Source organism: Aegilops tauschii, chromosome 5, assembly GCF_002575655.3.
Source record: "Aegilops tauschii subsp. strangulata cultivar AL8/78 chromosome 5, Aet v6.0, whole genome shotgun sequence".
Classification (NCBI taxonomy): Eukaryota; Viridiplantae; Streptophyta; class Magnoliopsida; order Poales; family Poaceae; genus Aegilops; species Aegilops tauschii.
The window spans coordinates 185,777,078-185,787,538 of NC_053039.3; the positions used below are offsets into that span (position 1 = coordinate 185,777,078).

General features: G+C 45.7%; 1 protein-coding gene across 1 annotated transcript; it reads right to left on the reverse strand.

Moving 5' to 3' along the window:
* Window positions 1-8,111: 8,111 nt before the first annotated feature.
* On the reverse strand, window positions 8,112-10,387 carry LOC141022667 (uncharacterized). Its single transcript, XM_073498929.1, has 2 exons — window positions 9,980-10,387; window positions 8,112-8,297 (listed from the first exon to the last, which is right to left on the reverse strand). The coding sequence occupies exons 1-2, from the start codon at window positions 10,385-10,387 to the stop codon at window positions 8,112-8,114; spliced, it is 594 nt and encodes a 197-aa protein (XP_073355030.1).
* Window positions 10,388-10,461: the final 74 nt, after the last annotated feature.

Consider the following 10,461-nt stretch of genomic DNA (forward strand, 5'->3'; position numbering starts at 1 on the left):
CATGCTATGCTCGTAGACGTGGATTGGGTTTGAGTGATATTCATGACAGATGTGAGATTGTTAATAATGGTTTACTTAAGGTGGCAACTAAAATTCACATCTGGGTGGATTGAGGTACCTGGGTATTCCAGGATTGCCTGTTTTTCTTTTGGACCGCCACCCAGGCTCAAAGGGATCATGAGATTATTCATGCTAGAAACTTCCGTGTGCAGCCACAAGCTATTATGGGCTCTAGCATAGTTGACTAAGTTGTGTGAACTCTTACAGTGGTAGACTAGCAGATGTAGGGAAAAGTAGGTGTAACTGTCTACCCATACGTAAGGTGCAAACACTTCTGAAAGACTGTGTCTCGGTCATCCGTTACTCAAACACCATGTAGTGCGAGTAATCCAACGGAGGAGATCGAGTCTTGTGAGGAAAAGTGCGCAAACCTCTGCAGAGTGTACAAACTAATCATGGTTAGCCGTGTCCCCGGTTATGGACATCTTGAGTATCTAGTTCTTGGATTATCCCGTTGATCTCATCATGTTACTTTAATTAATATTGTTGGGTTAATGATGATACTTAATTGGGATTGAGATGCTGTCAACCATCTCAATGTTTCACAACCACCATGATAGTTAAATAAAATTTATTCCTTTGCAGTAGGGAAAAATTGGCTTTTCGCAAAAACATTATAACCATAGAGCTTTTCCACCAGCCATATATGCATGTAGTGATAGCCTTCGTTCATCATTTCTCTATGGTGTGAATTTGCCAGCATATTCCATGTGCTGACCCGTTTTCGGGCTGCAACGTTTCATGTTGCAGGATATCTTACGATGAGTAAGTGATTCGTTAGGGTTACGATTTCTACACTCAACTTTGCCGTTGGTGTTGATGGGAATCCACAACCTTGTTACTTCCGCTTTTTGGATTGAGGTAATAGTATTTACGTTACTTTATACATGTGATTTACCTCTGTAATAAATCCTCGAGTACTGTGTGTGTCAGCATACCGATCCAGGGATGACACTTAAGCACAGAGACTTGATCCATTCGGGTTGAGTCGCTACAATCTCTATAGATCTTGATGTTCAATATGTAAGCAGCTTCACCGAGGTCTTTCTTTGAAAAACTCCTTTCAAACACTCCTTTATGCTTTCCAGAAAATTCTACATCATTTCCGATCGACAATATGTCATTCACATATACTTATCAGAAAGGTTGTAGTGCTCCCACTCACTTTCTTGTAAATACAGGCTTCACCGCAAGTCTGTATAAAAATATATGCTTTGATCAACTTATCAAAGCATATATTCCAACTCCGAGATGCTTGCACCAGTCCATAGATGGATCGCTGGAGCTTGCATATTTTGTTAGCACCTTTAGGATTGACAAAACCTTCAAGTCACATCATATACAACTCTTCTTTAATAAATCCATTAAGGAATGCAGTTTTGTTTATTCATTTGCCAGATTTCATAAAATGCGGCAATCGCTAACATGATTCAAACAGACTTAAGCATCGCTACGAGTGAGAAAAACTCATTGTAGTCAACACCTTGAACTTGTCAAAAACCTTTCGCGACAAGTCGAGCTTTGTAGATAGTAACACTACCATCAGCATCCGTCTTCCTCTTGAAGATCCATTTATTCTCAATGGCTTGCCGATCATCCGGCAATTCCACCAAAGTCCATACTTTGTTTTCATACATGGATCCCTTCTCAGATTTCATGGCCTCAAGCCATTTCGCGGAATCTGGGCTCATCATCGCTTCCTCATAGTTCGTAGGTTTGTCATGGTCAAGTAACATGACCTCCAGAACAGGATTACCGTACCACTCTGGTGCGGATCTTACTCTGGTTAACCTACGAGGTTCGGTAGTAACTTGATCTGAAGTTACATGATCATCATCATTAGCTTCCTCACTAATTGGTGTAGGAGTCACAGGAACAGATTTCCATGATGAACTACTTCCCAATAAGGGAGCAGGTACAGTTACCTCATCAAGTTCTACTTTCCTCACACTCACTTCTGTCGAGAGAAACTCCTTCTCTAGAAAGAATCCATTCTTAGCAACAAAGATCTTGCCTTCGTATCTGTGATAGAAGGTGTACCCAACATTTTCTTTTGGGTATCCTATGAAGACGCAGTTCTCCGATTTGGGTTCGAGCTTATCAGGTTGAAACTTTTTCACATAAGCATCGCAACCCCAAACTTTAAGAAATGACAACTTAGGTTTCTTGCTAAACCACAATTCATATGGTGTCGTCTCAACGGATTTAGATGGTGCCCTTTTTAACGTGAATGCAGCTGTCTCTAATGCATAACCCCAAAACGATAGTGGTAAATCGGTAAGAAACATTATAGATTGCACTATATCCAATAAAGTACGGTTATGACGTTCGGACACACCATTATGCTGTGGTGTTCCAGGTGGCACGAATTTGTGAAACTATTCCACATTGTTTTAATTGAAGACCAAACTCGTGACTCAAATATTCGTCTCCGCGATCAGATTGTAGAAACTTTATTTTCTTGTCATGATGATTTTCCACTTCACTCTGAAATTCTTTGAACTTTTCAAATGTTTCAGACTTATGTTGCATCAAGTAGATATACCCATATCTGCTCAAATCATCTGTGCAGGTCAGAAAATAATGATACCCGCCGCGAGCCTCAACACTCATTGGACCGCATACATCAGTATGTATTATTTCCAATAAGTCAGTTGCTCACTCCATTGTTCCGGAGAACGGAGTCTTAGTCATCTTACCCATGAGGCATGGTTCGCAAGCATCAAGTGATTCATAATCAAGTGATTCCAAAAGCCCATCAGCATGGAGTTTCTTCATGCGCTTTACACCAATATGACCTAAACGGCAGTGCCACAAATAAGTTGCACTATCATTATTAACTTTGCATCTTTTGGCTTCAATTTTATGAATATGTGTATCACTACGATCGAGATTCAATAAACCATTTATATTGAGTGTATGACCATAGAAGGTTTTATTCATGTAAATAGAACAACAATTATTCTTTGACATAAATGAATAACCGTATTGCAATAAACATGATCCAATCATATTCATGCTCAACGCAAACTCTAAATAACATTTATTTTAGTTTCAACACTAATCCCGAAGGTAAAGGGAGTGTGCGATGGTGATCTTATCAACCTTGGAATCATTTCCAACACACATCGTCACCTCGCCCTTAACTAATCTCTCTTTATTTTGCAACTCCCGTTTCGAGTTACTACTCTTAGCAACTGAACTAGTATCAAATACCGAGGGGTTGCTATAAACACTAGTAAAGTACACATCAATAACATGTATATCAAATATACCTTTGTTCATTTTGCCATCCTTCTTATCCGCCATGTATCTAGGGGCAGTTCCACTTCCAGTGACCATTTCCTTTGCAGTAGAAGCACTCAGTTTCAGGCTTGAGTCTAGCTTTGAGTTTCTTCACGGGAGTGACAACTTGTTTGTCATTCTTCTTGAAGTTCCCTTTCTATTCTTTTGCCCTTTTCTTGAAACTAGTGGTCTTGTTAACCATCAACACTTGATGCTTTTCTTGATTTCTACCTTCGCCAATTTTAGCATCGTGAAGAGCTTGGGAATTTTTTTCGTTATCCCTTGCATATTATAGTTCATCATGAAGTTCTAGTAACTTGGTGATAGTGACTAGAGAACTTTGTAAATTACTATCTTATCTGGAAGATTAACTCCCACTTGATTCAAGCAATTGTAGTACCCAGACAATCTGAGCACATGCTCACTAGTTGAGCCATTCTCCTCCATTTTGTAGGCAAAGTACTGTCAGAGGTCTCATACCTCTCGACACGGGCATGAGTATGAAATACCAATTTCAACTCTTGGAACATCTTATATGCTCCATGGCGTTCAAAATATTTTTGAAGTCCCAGTCTTAAGCCGTAAATCATGGTGCACTAAATTATCAAGTAGTCATCATACCGAGCTTGTCAAACGTTCATAACGTCTGCATCTGCTCCTGCAATAAGTCTGTCACCTAGCGGTGCATCAAGGACATAATTCTTCTGTGCAGCAATGAGGATAAACCTCAGATCACGGACCTAGTCCGCATCATTGCTACTATCATCTTTCAACATAGTTTTTCTCTAGGAACATATCAAAAATAAACGGGGAGCTACATCGCGAGCTATTGATCTACAACATAGTTATGCAAATACTATCAGGACTAAGTTCATGTTAAATTAAAGTTCAATTAATCAAATTACTTAAGAACTCCCACTTAGATAGACATCCCTCTAATCATCTAAGTGATCACGTGATCCATATCAACTAAACCATGTCCGATCATCACGTGAGATGGAGTAGTTTTCAATGGTGAACATCACTATGTTGATCATATCTACTATATGATTCACGCTCGACCTTTCGGTCTCCAGTGTTCCGAGGCCATATCTGCATATGCTAGGCTCGTCAAGTTTAACCCGAGTATTCTGCGTGTGCAAAACTGGCTTGCACCCGTTGTATGTGAACGTAGAGCTTATCACACCCGATCATCACGTGGTGTCTCAGCACGAAGAACTGTTGCAATGGTGCATACTCAGGGAGAACACTTATACCTTGAAATTTTAGTAAGGGATCATCTTATAAAGCTACCGCCGAACTAAGCAAAATAAGATGTATAAAAGATAAACATCACATGCAAAAAATATGTGACATGATATGGCCATCATCATCTTGTGCCTTTGATCTCCATCTCCGAAGTACCGTCATGATCTCCATCGTCACCGGCATGACACCATGATCTCCATCATCTTGATCTCTATCAACGTGTCGTTACATGGTCGTCTCGCCAACTATTGCTCTGGCAACTATTGCTATCGCATAGCGATAAAGTAAAGCAATTATTTGGCGCTTGCATCTTATGCAATAGAGAGACAACCATAAGGCTTCTGCCAGTTGCCGATAACTTCAACAAAACATGATCATCTCATACAACAACTTATATCTCATCACATCTTGACCATATCACATCACAACAAGCCCTGCAAAAACAAGTTAGACGTCCTCTACTTTGTTGTTGCAAGTTTTATGTGGCTGCTACGGGCTAAGCAAGAACCGTTCTTACCTACGCATCAAAACCACAACGATTTTTCGTCAAGTATGTGTTGTTTTAACCTTCAAAAAGGACCGGGCGTAGCCACACTCGATTCAACTAAAGTTGGAGAAACTGACACCCGCCAGCCACCTGTGTGCAAAGCACGTCGGTAGAACCAGTCTCGCGTAAGCGTACGCGTAATGTCGGTCCGGGCCGCTTCACCAACACTACCGCCGAACCAAAGTATGACATGCTGGTAAGTAGTATGACTATTATTGCCCACAACTCACTTGTGTTCTACTCGTGCATATAACATCTATGCATAAACCTGGCTCGGATGCCACTGTTGGGGAACGTAGTAATTTCAAAAAAAATCCTACGCACACGCAAGATCATGGTGATGCATAGCAACGAGAGGGGAGAGTGTTGTCTACGTACCCCCGTAGACCGTAAACGGAAGCATTATGACAACGCGGTTGATGTAGTCGTGCATCTTCACGATCGACCGATCCTAGTACCGAAAGTACGACACCTCCGCGATCTGCACACGTTTGGCTCGGTGACGTCCCACGAACTCACGATCCAGCAGAGTGTCGAGGGAGAGCTTCGTCAGCACGACGGCATGATGACGGTGATGATGAAGCTACCGACGCAGGGCTTCGCCTAAGCACTGCAACGATATGACCGAGGTGGATTATGATGGAGGGGGGCATTGCACACAGCTAAGAGATCAATGATCAACTTGTGTGTCTATGGGGTGCCCCCTGACCACGTATATAAAGGATGGAGGGAGGAGGAGGCCGGCCGTCATAGGGGGCGCCCAAAGTGTGGAGTCCTACTAGGACTCCCTAGTCCTAGTAGGATTCCACCTCCCACATGGAATAGGAAAAAGGGAAGGGAGAAGGAGAAGGAAGGAAGGGGCGCCCCCTTTCCCTAGTCCAATTCGAACCAGTCCATGGGGAAGGGGCGCGGCCACCCTTGAGGCCTTTCTCTCCTTTCCTGTATGGCCCATTAAGGCCCAATACGAATTCCCGTAACTCTCCGGTACTCCGAAAAATACCCGAATCACTCGGAACCTTTCCGATGTCCGAATATAGCCTTCCAACATATCGATCTTTACATCTCGACCATTTCGAGACTCCTCGTCATGTCCCCGATCTCATCCGGGACTCCGAACAAACTTTGGTCATCAAATCACATAACTCATAATACAAATCGTCACAGAATGTTAAGCGTGCGGACCCTACGGGTTCGAGAACTATGTAGACATGACCGAGACTCACCTCCAGTCAATAACCAATAGCGGAACCTGGATGCTCATATTGGTTCCTACATATTCTACGAAGATATTTATCGGTCAAACCGCATAACAACATACGTTGTTCCCTTTGTCATCGGTATGTTACTTGCCCGAGATTCGATCGTCGGTATCTCAATACCTAATTCAATCTCGTTACCGGCAAGTCTCTTTACTCGTTCCGTAATACATCATCCCGCGACTAACTCATTTGTCACAATGCTTGCAAGGCTTATAGTGATGTGCATTACCGAGAGGGCCCAGAGATACATCTCCGATACACGAAGTGACAAATCCTAATCTCGATCTATGCCAACTCAACAAACACCATCGGAGACACCTGCAGAACATCTTTATAATCACCCAATTACGTTGTGACGTTTGATAGCACACAAGGTGTTCCTCCGGTATTTGGGAGTTGCATAATCTCATAGTCTGAGGAACATGTATAAGTCATGAAGAAAGCAGTAGCAATGAAATTGTAACGATCATAATGCTAAGCTAACGAATGGGTCTTGTCCATCACATCATTCTCTTAATGATGTGATCCCGTTCATCAAATGACAACACATGTCTATGGTTAGGAAACATAACCATCTTTGATAAACGAACTAGTCAAGTAGAGGCATACTAGGGACACTTTGTTTTGTCTATGTATTCACGCATGTACTAAGTTTCCGTTTAATACAATTCTAGCATGAATAATAATCATTTATCATGAAATAAGGAAATAAATAATAACTTTATTATTGCCTCTAGGGCATATTTCCTTCAGGCGCGGGGCCTGAAGCGCCACCAGAGGGCTTCTTGGTCTCTAGACGACCCTTGGGGAGGAGCTGCTTCTTCTTCGCAGGGGTGGACTCGGGAGGCAGGACGCCGCCCTCGTCGTCGGAGTTCTCGGCTGCAGCGGCACGGTAGGCATGCTCAATGATGACGTTTCAGGTTAGTCGAGGCCTCTCCCACCTCTAAAACTGCAATGATGACATTTGATCTAGTAACTTAGCCAATTGACTAGGGACAACTCCGTACCACATACCACCACCTTTGCACACTCGCTACTCTTTAATTTATCGTTCTTTTACAAAACAACAACTAATTTCTATTTTCAAGTTCTTTATTATCTTGCAAAGCTATCCTTTCATACCTGCAAAGTACTTCTAGTTTTACTTTCTAGGTAAAGCAAATACTTGGTGTAGGTAGGCTTGTATCAGTGGCAGATAGGACCTGAGAGAATACGAATCTACCTTTAGCTCGTTGTGGGTTTGACATTCCATACTTACCACCTTCATCATTGAAAAGTGCTACGACAATTCCTTGCACTTGGGGGTGATCATAGCTTAAAATTCATCGAGAATAATTTCATCTCCAAGAATCACTAAATCAGTTGTGCTTGATTTCTCTGGAAGTGGAGGAGTTCTTCTTCTCTTATATTCATCATTGTGAGAAGACACATCCATGAATTCATGTTTATCATGAATTCCGCTTTCTTGAGTTGTTTCTCGGAGTAGAATTTTCTAAGCAACTTCCAAGAGTGACGCTTAGAGCATCTACATCAACATATGGAAAATCTGGCCCCTCAAACGCCCGCAGACGCGCTCGGGCGTGTCCGCGGGCAGTGACCGGGCACACCTCAAATTTCACTTGTTGCATCTGAACATCTCATACTCGATTCGTATATCCATACAAACACATGTAAAATAAAATTGAACCTACGAACTACGTCGATCCTGGCTACTACTCGTTGGAGATCACGATGATCTTCGTGCCCGGCTCCGGCAGCATGGGCGGCAGCTGCAGCTCCGGCTTCTCCGCTCCGGCCTCCTCCGTCTCTATCTCCGCGTCGATCTCGGCGAAGAGTGCGTCGGACTCCGCCTGCTCCCGCCGGAGGAACGCCCGGTTGGCCTCCACATAGGCCCCATCCTGGATGGACTCCAGATGGCCTGCTGCTTGGCCATCTCGTCGGACTAGGCGACGGCGAACCCCGCCTCCGCCTGCTCCATGTTGAAGGGCGGCACCTGCTGGTCCGGCTCCTCCGCCTCCTCCACCTCCATCGGAGCCATCTCCTCCTCCTCCTCTTCCCCCGGCTGCTCCTCCTCCTCCGGCTCCGGCGAGTCCGGAGGCAGCCCGACAGCGATGCGGGCGGCGCGCACGGCTTCCCTCGCCCGAATCTGCTGCTGGATCTCGTAGCGGCACTCCGGCGTCAGCATGGCATAGTAGGTGATCTTGCTCCGGATCATGGCGGAGTGCCGGAATGTGGGAAGAGCGCCGGAGCGGAAGAGGGAGGAGGTGGATGGGTTCGAACTGGCGGCGCAAAGAGGGGGGAGGGGGATGGGTTAGGATTGCGGGACGCTGGCCGGCTTAAATGGCCAGATTTCGTCTTGGTCGGCGAGCCGAAGCGGCGCCATGCGGCGTTCACACCGCGGCGACGGATGCGGCGTCCGTCGGACTGCCGGGTTTCTGGGCGTTTCCATGTGGGGCCACACCGTTAGGCCGGCGTGGCGGGCGTGCCCAGGCGCCCCCATATCCGCCCCTTATTTGGGCTGGATATGGGGGTGCCGGTCAGCCCGGGAGTTTGAGAGATCCGTCTGAGTCAAAAAATCGTGACCAGGCAGTGGGCGGCCTGTCCGGGCGTATGAGGCGGGTTTGAGAGGTCCGGTTATAGATGCTCTTATCCACTGTTACAAATAGATACACAAGCCTTGATACGTTGGCAACATAATTTATCTCGGTGGCAAGCTATTGTTTCTCTTTTAGATCTTGCTTGAAATGCTTCACAAGCAATAGAGAATGCTTCTGGATCTCTTGACACGGCTTTGCCAACCTTAACAATGTCCATTAGCAGATGTAGTTGTTCATTGGTAATGGCGTGAGCAACATGCATGTGCATTTCTACGTCATTATTCTTTTTTTTCTCAAATGCGCATGAGTGTGCGCACTTTATATTAAAGAAGGGATGGGGAAAAGAACCCCTCCACGTTGGTTCGTACATGCAAGAATTACATGCGGTCCAACTCCACCGCAAAAATCAAAAGACTAGCTAACTAACTACTCTCGCCCATCCACCTTCTAAGCGCTCCAAATAGAGGCTCTACGTCTCCCTTGACGATCCCAACCTTGCTCTAAGCACGCCCCTCGTCCTCAATGCGGTGGACAATCGAACAAATGGAGGGAGAGGCCCCATCGAACACGATGGCGTTGCGGTGTTTTCAAAGCTCCCACATTGTCAGGAGAAAGACAGCCCTAACATCCTTGGTCCTCCTGCCCAGGTCTTGAGTGGTGATGCACCAGTCCGAGAGTGATGATCCCTGTCAAGGTGTCCAGTTGGGCTTGTTCATCGCCGTACAAATGATGGGCCCAACCTGACGCGCAAAGACACAATGGAGCAGAATGTGGTCGATGCTCTCCTCATGTTGGTCGCAGAAAGGGCATGCCTCCTGGTGGTCGAGTCCACGCCTGGCAAGCCGATCTGAGGTCCAACATCTGTTCTGCAAAGCTATCCAAGCGAAGAAGTGGCATCTCAGAGGTGCCCTCGATTTCCAAGTGAAGTCAGCCGTGGGAATGATCTCGCGTCCCATGAATCTTGCTTGATAGGCCGATCTGACCGAGTATTCGCCACTCTTTTCCCAGGCCCATATAACTGAGTCCATGGCCTCATGGTTCAGGTGGGTGTGAGCAAGGCGGTCGCAAAGGATCATGTACTCATGAAGTGCCTGCGCCAAGAGCTCCGGACCCACGTCACTAGCCCACGCCGAGTTCGTCAAGGCCTGCGCCACTGTCCTCTCTGACTTGGTGGACGGCTGTACCCTGTCATAGATCGTCAGTGCCAGCTCCTGAACCCTAAAGCCGTCGAGCCATCTGTCTTCCCAGAATTTTGTACCCCGTCCATCCCCGATCTTCCAGCGTGCCGCCGCCTGAAAGAGCTGCCTGAAGCCCGTGGGGACATCAATGTCGAACTCTGACCATGGCCAGGAGGGGTCAGTTCGCTGTAGCCATGGCCACCTGGCCTGCATGGCGACGTTAAGCCACTTTAGGTTGGGCAGGCCTAGCCCACCTGCCCACTTCGGGGCACAAACCGTTTCCCAAG

Excerpts from the sequence above, each read along its gene's own strand:
- LOC141022667 (XM_073498929.1), bottom strand. The coding sequence starts at position 10,387 with ATGCAGGCCAGGTGGCCATGGCTACAGCGAACTGACCCCTCCTGGCCA. Across the intron at positions 8,298-9,979 it reads AAAAGAGTGGCGAATACTCG|GATGGGGCCTATGTGGAGGC; the intron begins GTCAGATCGGCC and ends GAGTCCATCCAG.